General features: G+C 48.4%; 1 protein-coding gene across 4 annotated transcripts in view; it reads right to left on the bottom strand.

Moving 5' to 3' along the window:
• The window catches only part of AP3D1 (adaptor related protein complex 3 subunit delta 1), a 42540-nt gene extending 30455 nt beyond the window's left edge, over positions 1–12085 (bottom strand). The window contains exons 1-2 of one of the 4 annotated variants that reach the window (XM_085562596.1): positions 11747–12063; positions 9685–9757 (exon numbers count right to left, since the gene is read on the bottom strand). Coding sequence is in view for 2 of the 4 variants with exons in the window: in XM_021528259.4 (XP_021383934.1) it covers positions 11747–11842 (96 nt within the window). In the remaining 2 variants the exon portion in view is untranslated. Of the gene's footprint in view, positions 1–356; positions 648–9684; positions 9758–11746 lie in introns of those variants that run through there. The other 3 variants (XM_021528259.4, XM_031507173.3, XM_085562597.1) reach the window with 3 other exon arrangements.
• Between the last annotated feature and the right edge of the window lie 3818 nt (positions 12086–15903).

The following is a 15903-nucleotide window of genomic DNA, read 5'->3' as shown; positions in this document are numbered from 1 at the left end:
CTAAATGCCTGTGTTTGGGATAGAAATACTATCCTTACAGTAGGAATTCTCATATTGAGAGGGCACTGTGAACACCAAACAACCCTTTCCTATATGCAGATCCCTTCTGTTTTGGATACAGGTGAGTGGATCACATCTGCCAAAACTGGAGATGGCATCACTCCCAAACACTTAACAACATAGTGACCAGGTGACTTCACCCAGAAGCAGATTTGGGATTGCAAACCCTTCACCTGAGAGTGATTCAGGTTCTGACAACTCACTTGGGAAGTTTAAACTCTCGAGTATAAACTAAAAAACACATTCTGAGAGTAGAAAATAAATACTTCATTAAAAATGCTGAAAGAATGACTTACACAACATGCAACTGATCCACAAATATATTGTACTTGGCCTTGAATATTTTATAACCACAGAAGAGCACGCTGGAACAATGTCACAGAACCCTTCACATGTGTATCTTGTTGCCACATCCTGGGCAGCAAGGGCAGTGATGATTCTCAAGGCAGAAGGACACTGACACACAGGTTCTCAGTCTTCACATCCATAACCAAAAGCCTCACTTATTTCCCAATGCATCTGTCCACAAACTATTCAAACATTAGCTTAATCTTCCTGGAAACCTCTTCAGAGTTGAGCACAAACCTCTGCGTGAGCAGGAGAGGTGAAAAAAATAGAGTATTAGTGTAGTTCAGTAGTGGTCAGCCTGGCACAGCTGAACACAGGCTCCAGAATCACCAGTCCCAACATCCCACAGGGCAAATCCCTGCCTACCAGTTAGTCCAGCTTCTGGAAAAGCATATTACAGAACTCAGAATCAGATCTGCAACTGAAAAAAGGGATTAGAGAGAGCAGAAAGAAGACCTTCTGAAACAGCTGTACTTCAAATCCCAAAACACTCCAAGGAATGACAGGCACTATATATAGAAAGCTTTATAGGATCAGCAGGTATTAACTTTTTGTTAATCCTGTGGAGTGGTACCACCATGAATGAGCAATATGAGGAAAATTGATCTATTCAGTCTCCCTCCTAAATCTGAAAGCCAAGCACCACACCTGGCTGGATCTGCTGCCACATTTCACACCCACAGAACCAGGAGGGAGCCTGGAGGCAGGAGCAGATCCTTAGCGAGGCTCTGGCTGTGGTACCCTGACCTGGGCACAGCGCTGGACAGGACCTGTACCAAAGCACTTCCCACTGACCCATACCACAGCCCACGAGCTGCTCAGTGGGGTCACACAGCAAGAGGAAGAACAACCACTTGATGCAATGAAAAAATTTGTAGTCTCTCAGCAAGGCCTAAATATTTGGAAGAAAAAAAAAAACCACCTTAATATTTGCATACTGACACAGCAAAAAAACCTGGGTATCTTGCCCAGCACTGATTATATCTTTGCATAAATCCTTCTAATATAGGAATTTCCTAGTGCAGTAATTAAAACCAAATATTTCCCAGGATATAAGTAGCTCTGTTTTTCCTTAAATGCTTTTGAGGTCCCATGAATCACAGGATCATTAAGGTTGGAAAAGCCCTCTAGGATCAACAAGTTCAACAGTTGTTAATCCAGTACTGCCATGTTCATCATTAAAGCAGGCCCCAAATGCCACGTCCACGTTTTTTTAAACATTTCCAGGGATGGTGACTCCACCACTGCCCTGGGCAGCCCCTTCCAATGCCTCACAAACTCTTCTATGAAGCAGTTTTTCCTAATATCCAGTCTAAACCTCCCATGGCCCAGCCTGAGGCCGTTCCCTCTCCTGTCCCTGTTCCCTGGAGCAGAGCCCAGCCTCCCCAGCTGTCCCCTCCTGTCAGGAGTTGTGCAGAGCCACAAGGTCCCCCCAGAGCTTCCTTTTCTTCAGGCTGAGCCCTTTTCCCAGCTCCCTCAGCTGATCCTCATCACACTTGTGCTCTAGTCCCCACTCTGGACACGCGCCAGCCCTTCAAAGCCTTTCTTATCATGAGGGGCCCAAACCTCACCCCAGGATTCAAGACAGGGCCTCAGCAGCGCCAAGAGTTCATTTATGCTCCCAGTATTCATTACAATACTAATATATTTCATAGCTATTAATTCCTTACTAGCTCTGTGACAGTACAATTTCCAGTTTTGTGTGCATGGCTCACACATTCCGGGCAGTTGATTGAGGAGCATTTCTAAGCACCAGCATTTACAGATCTGTGGACAAGCCCAGCCAGATGGCTCTGAGGGGGCCAGGCAATGCCCAGCAGCCCCTCAGGCAGTGTGGTGAGGACAGGCAGAGCCATGAGGCACAGGAAGCCTCTCAGGAGAGGAAGAGTGGAGCAGGGGCAGAGCTTCCTGCCAGCAGCAGAGCTGAAGGCTCTGAGAGCAGCAGGCAAGGAGCTGAGGCTCTCTTTTATTCCTGCTAGGCTGCCAAGTGGGAAAGGAGCCTTCCCTGCCTCGGTGGAAAGGCTCCTTAATGAAATGCTATAGCAACCACTCTGGTAATTGCTCTGTCTCCCAAGGAGCATTACAAGAACACGCCCGGAGCAGCCCAGCTACAACCCAAGTGCAGCCTGCAGATGTGAGAGTGAGTACAGCACAATCACAACTGCATTTCTCAAAGCACATCACCAATGAGATGCTGGAGTATTTTATATCCATGAACAGAACGCACAAGCTGTTTTTTAAAACAAGCCCAAATTCCTCAAGAATTCCAAGAGCTCACCCAGAAAATATGTGCATTTAAATGAATATGAGTGGCTAAAATAAGAGAGAAGGCATCATGAATCAAAGACACAGTCTCCTTAAAATGGAAGGAGGAAGGGGAGAGTGGGTCATGGTAAGAAAGCCAAAAATGTCATTTGATAGGATTTTTCACTTCTCACTCAAGTTTTTTGATTTAGCTTTGAAAAATGCTGAAGTTTTATTCCATGACAAGACAGAACTTGGAGTTTGCTGACAATTTCAGAGATGCTCACAAAAGACTTATCTTTCTCAAGGAAGCAGTATGTGAAGTTTAAAAAAGTCACTGATCTGTACAACAATCACATTCCTAAGATATGTGTTTCTCCATGCTGTACTTTCTGTCATTACCTGACAGGAACACACTAATGATTGGAATGGAGATCACTGCAGAACCATTACATTAAAGTTAATCATGTAAACCACTCATTTCCAGTAGTCTTTAAGAAGTTGTATTTTCATCTCAGCCATAAACCACCTTCAAAACTCAAGAGAAGCCAAACTTGCATTCCCACCACTTTGGGTTGCAACCCAGCAAACCAAATGCACTTGATTTGAGATTCAAACCTGTCACTGCAACATCCAAGTGCTTCCATCCACATGAAAGAGCAAAATGTCAGAGAACATTAGTTCCTATTTCTCTTGTGCTTCCAGGGTGTTAAGGAAAGAATTATTAACAGTGAATGCCACAAGGAACAAGGTATTTTCTCATATATGTGAAACTACACCATGTTTGGAATACTTAGAACATAAAAATAAATAAGCACAAAATGTAACATTTCTTCTGTTTTAAGCACTATAGGATTTATCAGTTTTACGTAGGACTTTGAGACAAACCCCATGAGATCACGCTGAGCACAAGCACAGGATGGTCTCACATGAGGGGAAGATTCCTACTGCTGGAACTTGACCATGATGCTCAACACCAAAGGCAGTCACACCCCAAGACACCTTGTGGAGGTGAAGGAACTTTAGATCTGTTCCTGCTTCAGGCAGCAGATCCCATTCACAGTACAGATCACCTGCCTCGGAAAGAAGGCTGGGAAGAAATTCTTATCACTTGCCAGGCTCCTCTCAAAGCCTCAAAAGCAGCACTTGATGTCAAACAGCACTGAACCAGTCAGAGAACACCTCTAGTATTTGCAGTACCCGGACACATAGTACCACAACAGTACTGAATGAATCCACTGAAGTAACAGACAAGGGCATTAAAAAGAAAAATGTGTTACTGACTTGGACACAGCATTAGAGATCAACATATTACACATAATTCCCATTAAAATGCTATATTATTTAACTACTGTAGAAAAAAGATATTTAAGATAAATAACAGGATATTTTGTTAAGGCTACTCCATGCCTGGATAGAAAATTCCAAGGCATGTGCTCCACACATGCTCCTCACAAGTAACTTCACCAAAACATGGCAAAGCAGCTGAGAACAGAAGAGAGGATCAGCAGCGAGTGCTGCTGCACAATGCTCATCTTGATGGGTTTGCAGCAGCCTGAGTCCAGTGCAGAGGTCACTCAGCTGCAACAAAGGGCTCAGGAAACTGAAAGGCATTTTCATAAAGCCAAGCTTATCTTTCACTCAGCTGTTGATAAACAGCATTGCTGTACATGTTTTAACATGCCTTAGTTTTGTCCTTGCTACCCAGCTTTCCAGGGATTTACTGGCTCATCCTGAGGTAGGCTTAGGATCCCAGCCCAATGTTCTGAGTGACAGCACCAGAGGCACAAGGTTCTGCTGGTTCATTTGCAGCAGACTTCTATATTATTTATTAGAAACACGATGCATTACCCACTGCCCCCTTGTCTGGAATGAGCACAGTGAGATCACAAGACTCCTTGGCCAAGCAACACAGAGGAAGGAATGCAAAAAGTAGGTTTACAGTTTTTCTTTTGTTAATGTTTGCTTAAGTTACACACACCAACTGAAATCTGGCATGATGCAGGCACACATCCATCCTAAAGTGACTCATAAGCCAATTAAAACCTTTGAACCTTATTCTAAAAAATCAGAGAAATGCTATCTATACAAGTACTGTGCACCAATTTCAGGGCAGACAGCTGACCCCGGACCAACCACTACAGCCCCTTAAGGCACAGCAGAAAAACACACAGGATCTTCTAAACAGGTTTGTAACACAAACATTGGGTTTCAGGAAAGAAACAGATGCAGAGATGCAGTTGCTTTTCCAAAGTGACTCCAAGCACCTGCAGCATCCCCCCAAGCTCTCCTGGCAGTCTCCCATGGACAGCTCCTCTTTGGTGGTTTACCCAAAGACAATTGAGGATTTCACACTGAAATGCCCACAGAAGGGCACCAATGCAGGAAGCTGAAGCTACATGAGCTATCCCTGGCCCCTCCCAAGGCCAAGATCACTGCTGGCACCTTGGGAATCAGGAAAGTGGCAATCAACAAGCCCTGAACATCGTAAATCAGTAAGCAGACAGCAGCAGCAAGGGTCTAGAGATGTCCCTTAATTATCTCCAGTCTCACAGGTCCCTTAATACAAGCACATCTCCAGTCCGATCACAGTATTTGTTAATTTAATTGCACAGCAATTAAACAATCCTCATGGGTCTGTGCTGCCTAAACCATATCTGAGCAGACAACTTTTAAGCCTGGAGAGATATGTCAGATAAAAGTGCTCATTCTTGCAAATACAAGATGTACCCAAAGTTTTATTTTTACATTACTATGCAAAAAACCATGCAAGTGTTTTTTACAGTAGATTTTTCAACTTGCTTGTTCCAGACATCTCTGTGCAGTTTCAGGCTCTGATAAAGGCAGGCTTCATCAAAGCACGTGCTTTTTTGGATGCATAGGAAGCAGTCACTTCCTCCTGAGAAACTAAAGTAGCTATTGTTGCTGAGATTCAGATGACTGAAGTAGTTCAGGGAGAAACCAAAAAAAGATGCTTAATGACGTATTAATGCCAAATAAAAATGTAACGCTGAAAATACTACAAAGCTCTAACACTGATTCATGCACAGCTGTGAGTAGTTTGCAGCTATGGAAAGGTAAGGAGGACAGAGAAAAAGATGGTTCATAGCCATTCCCAGCTTCTTAAATTCAGCACAAATATTTGTGTAGTTAAAGTAAGTTTGTTCACCTCCTCCCTGCTGTACAATCACACTAAACAAACATCCACTCACAACTGAAGCTGATTAACACAGTGATCCACTTGGGGCAATATATTTTATACAGCTTTGCCATAGATTGAGCCAACCAGAAGAAAGTTTCAACATTCACACATCGACACCTCCCTCCATTTATACACCTTCCAACACAAGAATTTCTCAGCAGAAGTTGTCAGGTTTGAACACTTAGGTCATCATGGAAACAACAAGAAAAAAGAAACAGCTAATACAAAATCCAGCACTCAACTATGAGGTTTACAAACTGACTGCTCACCCTGCTGGGCAGTGACTGAGGAGGGGAACCAAACATTTCTAATACCCAGTTACACTCAGGATTCAACAGGGCTCACTTAATTCAGTTACTTTCAACATTTGCTTCTTATTTTAAAAAACCCACTCAATTACCTGTCTGAGCTACTAAAACTACCACCAATATTTTCTGCAACTTTTACTCTATTCAAATATTTTTATGCTTCCTGACACCTGGATTTTAGCAGACTTCCCCTCAGATGATGAAGCATTGTAATTTCTCAGCGTGAATGATCAGTTTTTAATAACCTAATGAACACAAATGCTTCCTTGTAACTGGTCCTATGACTTGGTTCTTTCTGGTGCCTGTCATGTAATGCTGCCCTTCACAGGGCAGCAGGAACAGGATGTACTCCCAAGAACACTTACAAATGAAAAACCTGAGGTGCTGTCTGTACACAAATGTCATTGCTAACCCACACTGTGGAGGAAGAGGTTTTCAGTCACTTTCACGGACGCTGATGGAAAGAAACCACAAAAAAACCCATTTTCTGCACTTAGCACCAGGACAAAGATCTGCAACACAAAGCACCAAATAAACAACTCTTTGCAGTTGATCACAGTGCAGAAATGTAATCTGTAGCCATATTTTATTTTGATTCCTCTGGCTGTTTTTCCCCTGGGCTCACTAAAGGTACAGTGGATAGTCACTCCATTTCTTAGGTACCTGACAGCTCTTCCTATTCCCTGGACCTGCCTGGGCACAATATTTACTTCCACATCTGCCAGCGCAGATCTGTCTGGAGCATTTCAAACCCTCAGCAGAGGCAGCTATAAAATGATCCAGACTGGGAACAAAGCTATTATCCCCACTTATGCCACAGTCAATTAAGTAATATTTAATACAGGAGAAAGCAAGAAGCTAATGAAAGGCAGCACTAATGCAAAGCCTCAGCTGCTCCTGCCTGTAATCACAGGACAACATTGCCCACGTCTTGGCTCGTGTGCCATGCTCCAGGCCCTTTGTGTCCGTGACACAGCAGGTAAGGCAGGGCACTCTCACTGGCCTTGCATGCCAGTCCCAGACGTTTCTCACCAAGTGGTGTGAGGTCCTTATCCAACCCTCTTTGTGTATTGTTTCTATTTCCGACTTTGTCTTTTGCAGTGATTCACACGCGCGAAGAATTAACAATAGCAACTCTAGAGCCACTTGGAAGTGGGTGGAATAATGAGCTGCCTTCAAAGATATCAACACGTATATGACACACAGTAACTGATGGAGCAGCAGTGCCTGAAAGAGCTGTCTGTCATCAATGAACTGCACTGCCCAGCAGTTGGTCTGTTCTTTCAGGCACCAACAAACCGTTTGGCATTCCTCAAAATTCCCTGATTACGTTCCAGCCTAAATCCTTTACCACCAAATACTAATACTGCACGAGTGGCTGAAGCCAGGCTGTCAGAAGCCACAGCATGAGAAGGCCTTCAGCCTCACTGAGGACAGGCTGAGCCCAGAAGAGTTTTGTGATGTGAAAAGATTCCTCAAAACTCCCCACATCATTGTTTCATCTGAAAATGTGTCAGAAGAAGCTGGAAATCAGCAGTGGAACACAGTGGTCCTTTATTTAGAGGGAAAAAGCTTTTTTAACAATACAAGTGCCCTGTCCTCGGGTAACCCTGAGTAAGCAGCAAGAAGCCACTGGCAGGTTGGAAAGGCAGGCTGACAGTAAACCACACATCTCACAGCAGGACACAGAATGCTCCTCCCATTTAGCATTATATTAGTAAGTAAAGTTTTTTTTTTCCCAACCAGCAGCACTGATTGCTCCTTTCAATGTTCCAAAACAGTTTTAAGTGTAAACCAGCAATGAGATACTCATCACTCAACACCGGAGACAGAAAAATGTGAATTTTTCAATATGATTTTTCCTGAAAGTATCAATTACCAAAACCACAAAGGCACACACAGCAGAGTCTCTAAAAAAAGGGAGGACAATTTTCTCACGTTATAAGAGAAGTGCACATATACATAGTACAGGACTTTTTAAATCCCTTCTCTCTCCTTAAGTGTCCTGCAGTAAATCAAAGACACCTGAAACAGAGGGCTAGTGTCTGAAGGAGCCTAAACACACTCATTAATACCTGTTTCTGTTACTTAATTTCAGTTTTCTAAAGGAACATCTCACATCAGCATCTGACAGGAGCTTCCTTGTTGGGAAAAACAAACTTTTAATTGTGAATGAAAAACACTATGCAAGGGCCAAAAACCATCAAAGAATTATCCTGTCCCTTATTACACATTTAGGAGAACAGATATAACTTATCAGTTTGGACTACCTTGGCAAAAATCCAGTATATTTTAACAGCCTATGGTACAAAGCATTCCTCCTCCAGAGCATGCTGTGAAGCAGATTCTGAAGCAGTAGGCACAAAGTAGAAGTTACTCCACTGTATACAAAACCACCTAATATCTTTTGAAAAACACCACTTTCATTAGCAAAAGCATCCCTTTTCCAAATGCAAGGGAGAGAATGAGGTATTGGAAGTGAAAATTCAGGGAAAGGCAGTAGGATCAAGTCTGGCTTTGAACTGGCGCTGGGAACACCACAGGAACTAAAGCATCTGTTGGAAAGTAAACACAACGTGTCAGAGCTGGGAGGGAGCTAATGCTGCTCTGCCACCTCATTCCCTGCACGCAGCACTTACCCTGCAGAAGGACCACGCAGCTCCAGCACTCCCCAGAACACTGGAGATGAACAGAGCAAATCTGCACGGAGCAGTGACTGTGTTAACCACCTCCTCTCTCCTACCTCGCATCCTTAGGGAAGTCCATCCCTTCAGTTTCAGTGTTTGAAATAAATGGGTCACACAATGGAAATGCCTCTGACAGGGAATGAACACGCTGCAGAGAGGCTGTGAGCTCGAGGGCCAGGCAGCCTCCAGCACTCTCACCTCCTCTAAGGAGCTGAGGAGCACCCAAAACTTATCAGTGAAGAGATGTGGCCTGCTCTGACTTCAGGACACACCTTGGCATGTGAGATTTAGGGTCACAGCAACATAGGAAGAACACAAACCCACCAAGCAAGAAGACAATGGGGCTGTCAAAGAACTGCACTGAAAAGCCCCACTGTGAACTGGGGTACCAGGCACTGGTACAGCCTCGATGGGCTGTGAAATACCAGATATGCTCATGTGGTATCTGCGTAAGAAGTGGAAAGGAATAAAACTTTCCGTCTCAGATCTACCAGGACAGACTGTCCAGAGAGATGAGGGAATAAGTGATGGCAGATTTTTCCATGTGATTAAATTCCAAAACACAAAACCCAAGACATGTAAATAAACTAACCTCCTGCAAAAAGCACAAGTAAATCAGAAGTCAAAACAACAATCTTGCCTTCATTTCTCTTCCTATCACTGATATTTAACAACCACAGTAGCTCTTTTCCAGAGACTGGAACTCTTCCTGGAGAAACTCCTGTTGAGCCAAGACCAATAGTCAATATCCTCCCCACTAAATCACACTGTTTGTTTTAAACAAATTTGCTGTTCTGAACAGGATAGTGTTTCTGTCTTAGGCATAGACACTTACCTTGAGACACACAAATGTTGGTTGAACTACAGCACTGGAGCAACATTAAACAGATACAATGACAATGGAAACACTGTAGGGAAAAGAGGAAGAATTTCTGCAGCTAGTTCCTCTAAAACAGCATTCAGATTTTGTAACATCACCTGAAAATTAGCCAATGTCCCTGGCCACTGCCTGGGAAGCACTGAATCCACACCCAAAAGCTCAACAGCAGATTTACAGCTCTCTCCAGCTGAGCCAGGAAAAGGCACAGTCCTTTCCTGGACTTGCAGCCACTCTCTGGAACTAAGAGAAATGATTTGAAGGATTCTCAAACACACAGGTTTTACCAGTGCAATGTCTTAATCAGCTGAACACATTCTAGTTTGGGTTTAATTTTTGCTGTGCTCGTGAGGATATGAAAAGGAATCATCCCTACAGTTACCTGTTTCAAAATCTCACCTTTAGTACTCCAAACTGAAGAGTTTAAAATCCCATCATGCTGCAGCCCAGCTGTTCTGACACAAGGTATTGCTCCGACCTCACTGAATCCCAGAGTGTGCACATACCCCAGTAACAGCTTCCCACACAGCCCTACAAAATTGTCCAAGGAGTGTTTTTTTCCTAACGCCAAAGGGCACAAAGGCCAATTCATTTTAACCATTTCTTATCACAGACTGAGAACAAGCTCGGTGTGCTTCTGAACTCTCTTTACGAAGCTGTTTGTCACAAAATTATTTTAGAAAAAGCATTCAATACTTCTCAAAGAACCAGTGCCACAAAGGCCTGGACCTTCACCAGAAGGATCCTCAGGGGTTTGACAGCTGATGAAACACTTTTTGTCCTATGCACAAAGGAATAAAGCAGATTTACTAAAAGCAGCACAACACATTGGAGGGGCTCCATAAGAATACTGCTCACCAGGTCCTGCTCTAGCACAACACACTAGGCTCATAAATTCCATACAAATAAGCTGTTGCTGCTTTGTGGTGTTTCACACATTTTTCAGGGCACTGCACAGCAGCCCTGCCTTCCTCTGCCATCAAACCAATACCATAAATTTAACATATACCAAAATAAATTGGATTCAATGATCCTGGTGGGTCCCTTCCAACACAGCATATTCTGTCACTCTGTGAAAAACAGAAATTTCCCAGGTATGCTCACTACCAAACAACCCCTTGTCCTGTGCACAAGGGGCTTACACAGATTTTGGAAGTTGTATTTTGTGTTTCAGCTCAATAGCACCAGCAAGAAGATCAGTTTTCCTAGTAAAGTTCTTCATTCAGTTAAAAGTTTACAACTTTTCCAGATGCTTTTGATAGCTGATATTGACTCTAGAGCCATCCCCCAACACACTAGCAAAGCCCAGCTGTTAGACCAATATTAAGAAAGCTCCTCAAGCTTCATGAGTTACTTGAAGATGAACACAAGTGACATTGGGGCCCGTTACTTCTCAATTACCATGTGACACTTTACTGTGGAGTCTCACATAACACGTTCTTGATGACTAATTACTTCACCTATACTAATTTCCTGATCACGTGCTTCTCACACAAGAGTGGATAACAGGCCGACACGGAGAAATGATTGCTGCCTAGAACAGCTCTGAGAGAAGGACATTTTAGTCAGGAGGTACTAAACATGAATGGTCTGAAAGCTGAATTAGGAGCTTCATCCTCCTGTATAACAGCTTCAGGGTGAAGAATACATAGCTGACTACAGCACGTGACTGTAGGGCTGGTGAGGAAGGAATCCCTCTCCATTATTCCTCTATAATAATCATGCATACATTTGCGTGTATATATGTGTGCATATGTCTACACATATATATATCTCCGTATGTATATCACGGATCTCAACACCACAACACAGTGAATGGAAAGGTGAGCACCAAGCATGGCCCTCCCTTACTAACTCTCCTGCTGTCCCCCAGCCTGTCCCTCCTGCCCCACACCCCAGCGTCACCTTCCTCGTTCTGACTCCCGCTTCCCCCTTCCCAAACCAACATTCCCTCGCAGACACAGCCCCAGCGGCCAGCAGCGACATCGCCGGGCCGGAGCACAGGGAAGGGTCCCCTCACCTCATCCTCCTTGTGGTTGCGGATGCCGCGCACCAGGTCCTGCAGGTTCTTGTCAAACATACGGTCGATGCTGCCCTTCACCATCTTCAGCGCCATGGCGGCGGCGGGGCCTGCGCCGGGCTGAGGGGCCGGGCCCGGGCGGGGGGGCCGCCGCGGTGCTGCTGCCGCTCGAGCCGGGTGAGAGCAGCGGTGCCGGGGCGCTCACATGCCGAGGGGAGCGGCAGGGCACGGGCGGAGCTGCCCTGGCGGACGGGCGGGCGCGGGCGACCCCGGCCGCGGGCGCAGCTCCAGGCGGCGCTGGGGATCCGGCACCGACAAAATGGCGGCCGGTCAGCTGAGGGCTCGGCCACGCCCCCGACATGGCCACGCCCGACCGGCGGCCACGCCCCCGGGCCAGCACCGTCCGCTGCGCCGCTCTCCAGCCCCGCCCACTCCGTCTGGCCACGCCCCTGCCGCCTCGCCGCTCTCCAGCCACGCCCCCAGCGCCTAGGACACGCCTCCAAGTGTCTGGACACGCCTCCGCACCGCGGCGCTGCCCCGCCGCCCGGCTCTCCGGACACGCCCCCTCCCTCTCTGGCCACTCACCGTCCGCCTCGCTGCCGCTCTCCAGCCCCGCCCACCGCGCTCAGGCCACGCCCCTCACGACGTGTTCGGTCACGCCCCGAGCCCGCCCCGCCCCTTCAGCAAAGCCACGCCCACTAACTTGTGTATGCTCCGCCCACTCTGCCCCTCAGGAGGACGCAGGGCCGGGGGCATCCAGCCCCTCTTATCCCATGGGATGGAAACAGCAAACAGCTGCAAACGCACGAGAGAAAACCGCAACCCTGGAAGAGCTTGGAGCAAACTGAGTATTTAATGAGCTGCTGGACCTGAACTCGGGGCGAAGAGGCCGGTGGGGTCCCAGGCTGTGTTAGGAAGAGCATCGGTGGTAGGACATGGCAGCTGGTCCTGCCCCTTCCTCAGCCCTGCTGGGGCGCAGCTGGAGTGCTGTGTCCAGCTCTGGGTTTCTCGGGATCAGTGAGATGTGGAGCTGCTGGAATAGGGGCTTTGGACATGATGAAGGAACTGGAGCATCTCTCATTCGAGGAACGGCTGGGGCCTGGGGCTGTTCAGCCTCCAGAGTAGCAGCCCTGAGCCCTGTGTGTCTGCAGGGAGGACTCAGAGCAGGGCCCAGCCTCTGCCCCGTGGGGCACAGCAGTGACACCAGAGGAACGGGCAGGAACTGATGCCCAGGAACTTCCACCTGGACGTGAGGCAGAACTTTGCTGTGCAGGTGATCAAGCACTGAACACACTGCCCAGGGAAAGCGTGGGGTCTGCCTCACTGGGGACATCCCAGAACCATCTGGACACAATCCTGCGCCCTGTGTGCTCTGGGATGGCCCTGCCGGAGCAGGAAGGTGGGAGCTGATGGCGCAGTGTTGTCGCTTACACTTGAATTATTCTGGGGTTCATCCCCTCCCCGCCCCGTGACAGCCGCGTCACTGCTGCCACTGGTGTCACTGTCCCAGCGCTGGCCACGCCCCGTCACGGGCCACGCCCCCGCCGCGCGCTCCCGCGGGTCCCACGTGGCAGCGCGGGCGCGCGCGGCGGGGACGCGCGTGGGGACGGGGGTCTCTCCGTGGGAATGGGGTCCCTCCGTGGGAATGGGGTCCCTCCGTGGGGACAGGGGTCCTTCCGTGGGAATGAGGTCCCTCCATGGGGACGGGGGTCGTTCCGTGGGAATGGGGGGTCTCTCCATGAGGACGGGGCTCCTTCCATGTGGATGGGGCTCCTTCCGTGGGAATGGGGTCCCTCCATGGGGATTGAGTCCCTCCGTGGGGATGAGGTCCCTCCGTGGGGACGGGGTCCCTCCATGGGGACGGGGTCCCTCCATGGGGACAGGGGTCCTTCCGTGGGAATGAGATCCCTCCATGGGGACGGGGTCCCTCCGTGGGGACAGGGGTCCTTCCGTGGGGATGGGGGTCCTTGTCCTTCCGTGGGAATGGGGGTCCTTCCGTGGGGATGAGGGTCCTTCCGTGAGGCTGGGGATCCTTCCCTGGGGATGGGGGTCCTTCCATGGGGACCGGGGGTCCTTTCGTGGGAACAGGGTCCCTCCATGGGGATGGGGCTCCCTCCATGTGGATGGGGGTCCTTCCAGGGGATGGGGGTCCTCCCGTGGGAATGGGGTCCCTTTGTGGGGATGAAGGTCCTCCCGTGGGAACGGGGTCCCTCTATGGGGATGGAGGTCCCTCTGTGGGGATGGGGGTCCCTTTGTGGGCCTGCAGGTCCTTTCTGAGGCTCAGAGTTCCTGCACAGGGTCGGGGGTCACTGCATGGGGCTGGAGAACTCTCCATAAGGATGGAGACGCCTCCATGGGTCTGCAGGTCCTTTCTGGGGCTGAGAGTCCCCACATGGGATCAGGGGTACCTTCACAGGGATGGGATCCCAGCATGGGGCTGCAGCTCCTTCCATGGGGTGGGGGTCCCGCAGAGTGGGGCTGGCAGAGCTGCACCTCTCCCCTCTGCCCGTGGGTGTCAGCAGTGGCTGCACAGCTGATAGAGCCAAATTTTGGGATCTATTTCATGTCTTTATTGGGAATGCAGCTCCACGGGCTGCCACACCTGAGCACCCACTAAACACCGTCACCCACTGCCCCAGGTGACCAGTGTCGGTGTGGGAAAGCTGTGACAGGTGACACGATGGGTGATGGCCAGGCAGACATGGAGCTTTGTGAGTGTCCCCACACGTGTGGGCACAGAGTGGGCAGTGGTTTGGTGTCCCTGTGACCACAGCTTGTCCTCTACCCACGTGCCCAACACCCCTGAACAAGCCCCCACCTGTGGGTGCCATGTCCCCACTGCAGGTGGGTGGGACAGGGAACGGGAGAGGGAAAACAAAATGCACAGGGGCTGCATTCCCACCCCATCTTCATCTTCAGAGCAGGATTCCAGCATCGGGGAAAGGAGGGAACTAAAGAGAAAGGAGCTTGCAAACAAAAAGGAGACACGACCTTGCCAAGATTCACCTGGGATTCTGAGCTGCTGCACAACAGGAGAAGGAAAAGGATTTCTCTTGCTCCCCGTGTTTTTCCTTTTGTTCTCTGCCTTCAGCCTGGGTTTTGCAGCCTGTTTGTGTTGGTCCCGGGGCAGAGAGAAGAGCTCAGCTCAGGGGTTGTGTTGATTTTATTCAGAAATAGCTGCACACATCAGCCCCTATGCAGGAGGGGTTTTCCCTTTTTAAAGGAAAAAGGAGGTTTCCCTTTTTAAGGGAAAAAGTCAAAGGGAAGAGTTCTGTTTGCTGGAGTCCTCATGGTCTGGAGAACATCCAGCTACCAGGATGAGCCCGTGGTTGGGAAGGGCTGGCTGTGCCCACCTGTGCTGTCACTGTCCCCTCTACTGCCCCCCTGCCTCTGACTGGGCTGCTCTGTGAGGGGATCCCCAAAAACCTTGTGAAAATCCCTTGTTTTGACCCAGCCCTTTGCAGTGGAGCTCAGCCACTGTCACACTGTCACTTTGTCACACTATCACGCTGTCACACTGTCACTTTGTCTCACTGTCACTCTGTCACACCCTCACACCACCAGGCAGGGAAGCCCAGGCTGGGAGATGCAGCACCCCGAGGGATGGGGAGCATCTCCTACAGATGGATTTGGACTCGAGACTTGATCCCTCCCGACTGAATTTCCAAGGATTTCTCTTCCTGAGATAGCCTGACATAGTTCAGCCATAAAAATTGTATTTGGGACACAACTGACTTTTTCACTCTTCTTCCTGTGATTGCTGACGGGTTTGGGATCCTCTTATGATCACCTTTAGTTAAGAGCATTGCTTTAAACCTAATTGCTGCCACCAGTGATACCTAAATCTTAAAATTCCCAGCTTTTGTCTTTCTTGGCTTTTGCAGGTCAGATATTTTTTAGGTTTTTTTTAATAAATTACGCCACCTCCTGTTTTCCCTGTTGCACATACATAGACAGCATTCCCAGGGAAGGAATCTTCCCTCTCCAGCCACTGACAGAGAGTATCCCTAAGGAATGCTGTGCCTTGGGAGAGCTCTGCTGAGTCCCACAAAGCACAATCCCAGCCATCACATCCCCGATGGAGCTGGGTCTGGGCTGCTTTTTGGTTCTCCCCTGTGGCAGTGCTTCCAAGAGGTTTCTCCGTATTGCTGGCACTC

Source organism: Lonchura striata, chromosome 28, assembly GCF_050655825.1.
Source record: "Lonchura striata isolate lonStrDom1 chromosome 28, ASM5065582v1, whole genome shotgun sequence".
Taxonomy (NCBI): domain Eukaryota; kingdom Metazoa; phylum Chordata; class Aves; order Passeriformes; family Estrildidae; genus Lonchura; species Lonchura striata.
This window is presented reverse-complemented; position numbering and strand designations above follow the sequence as displayed.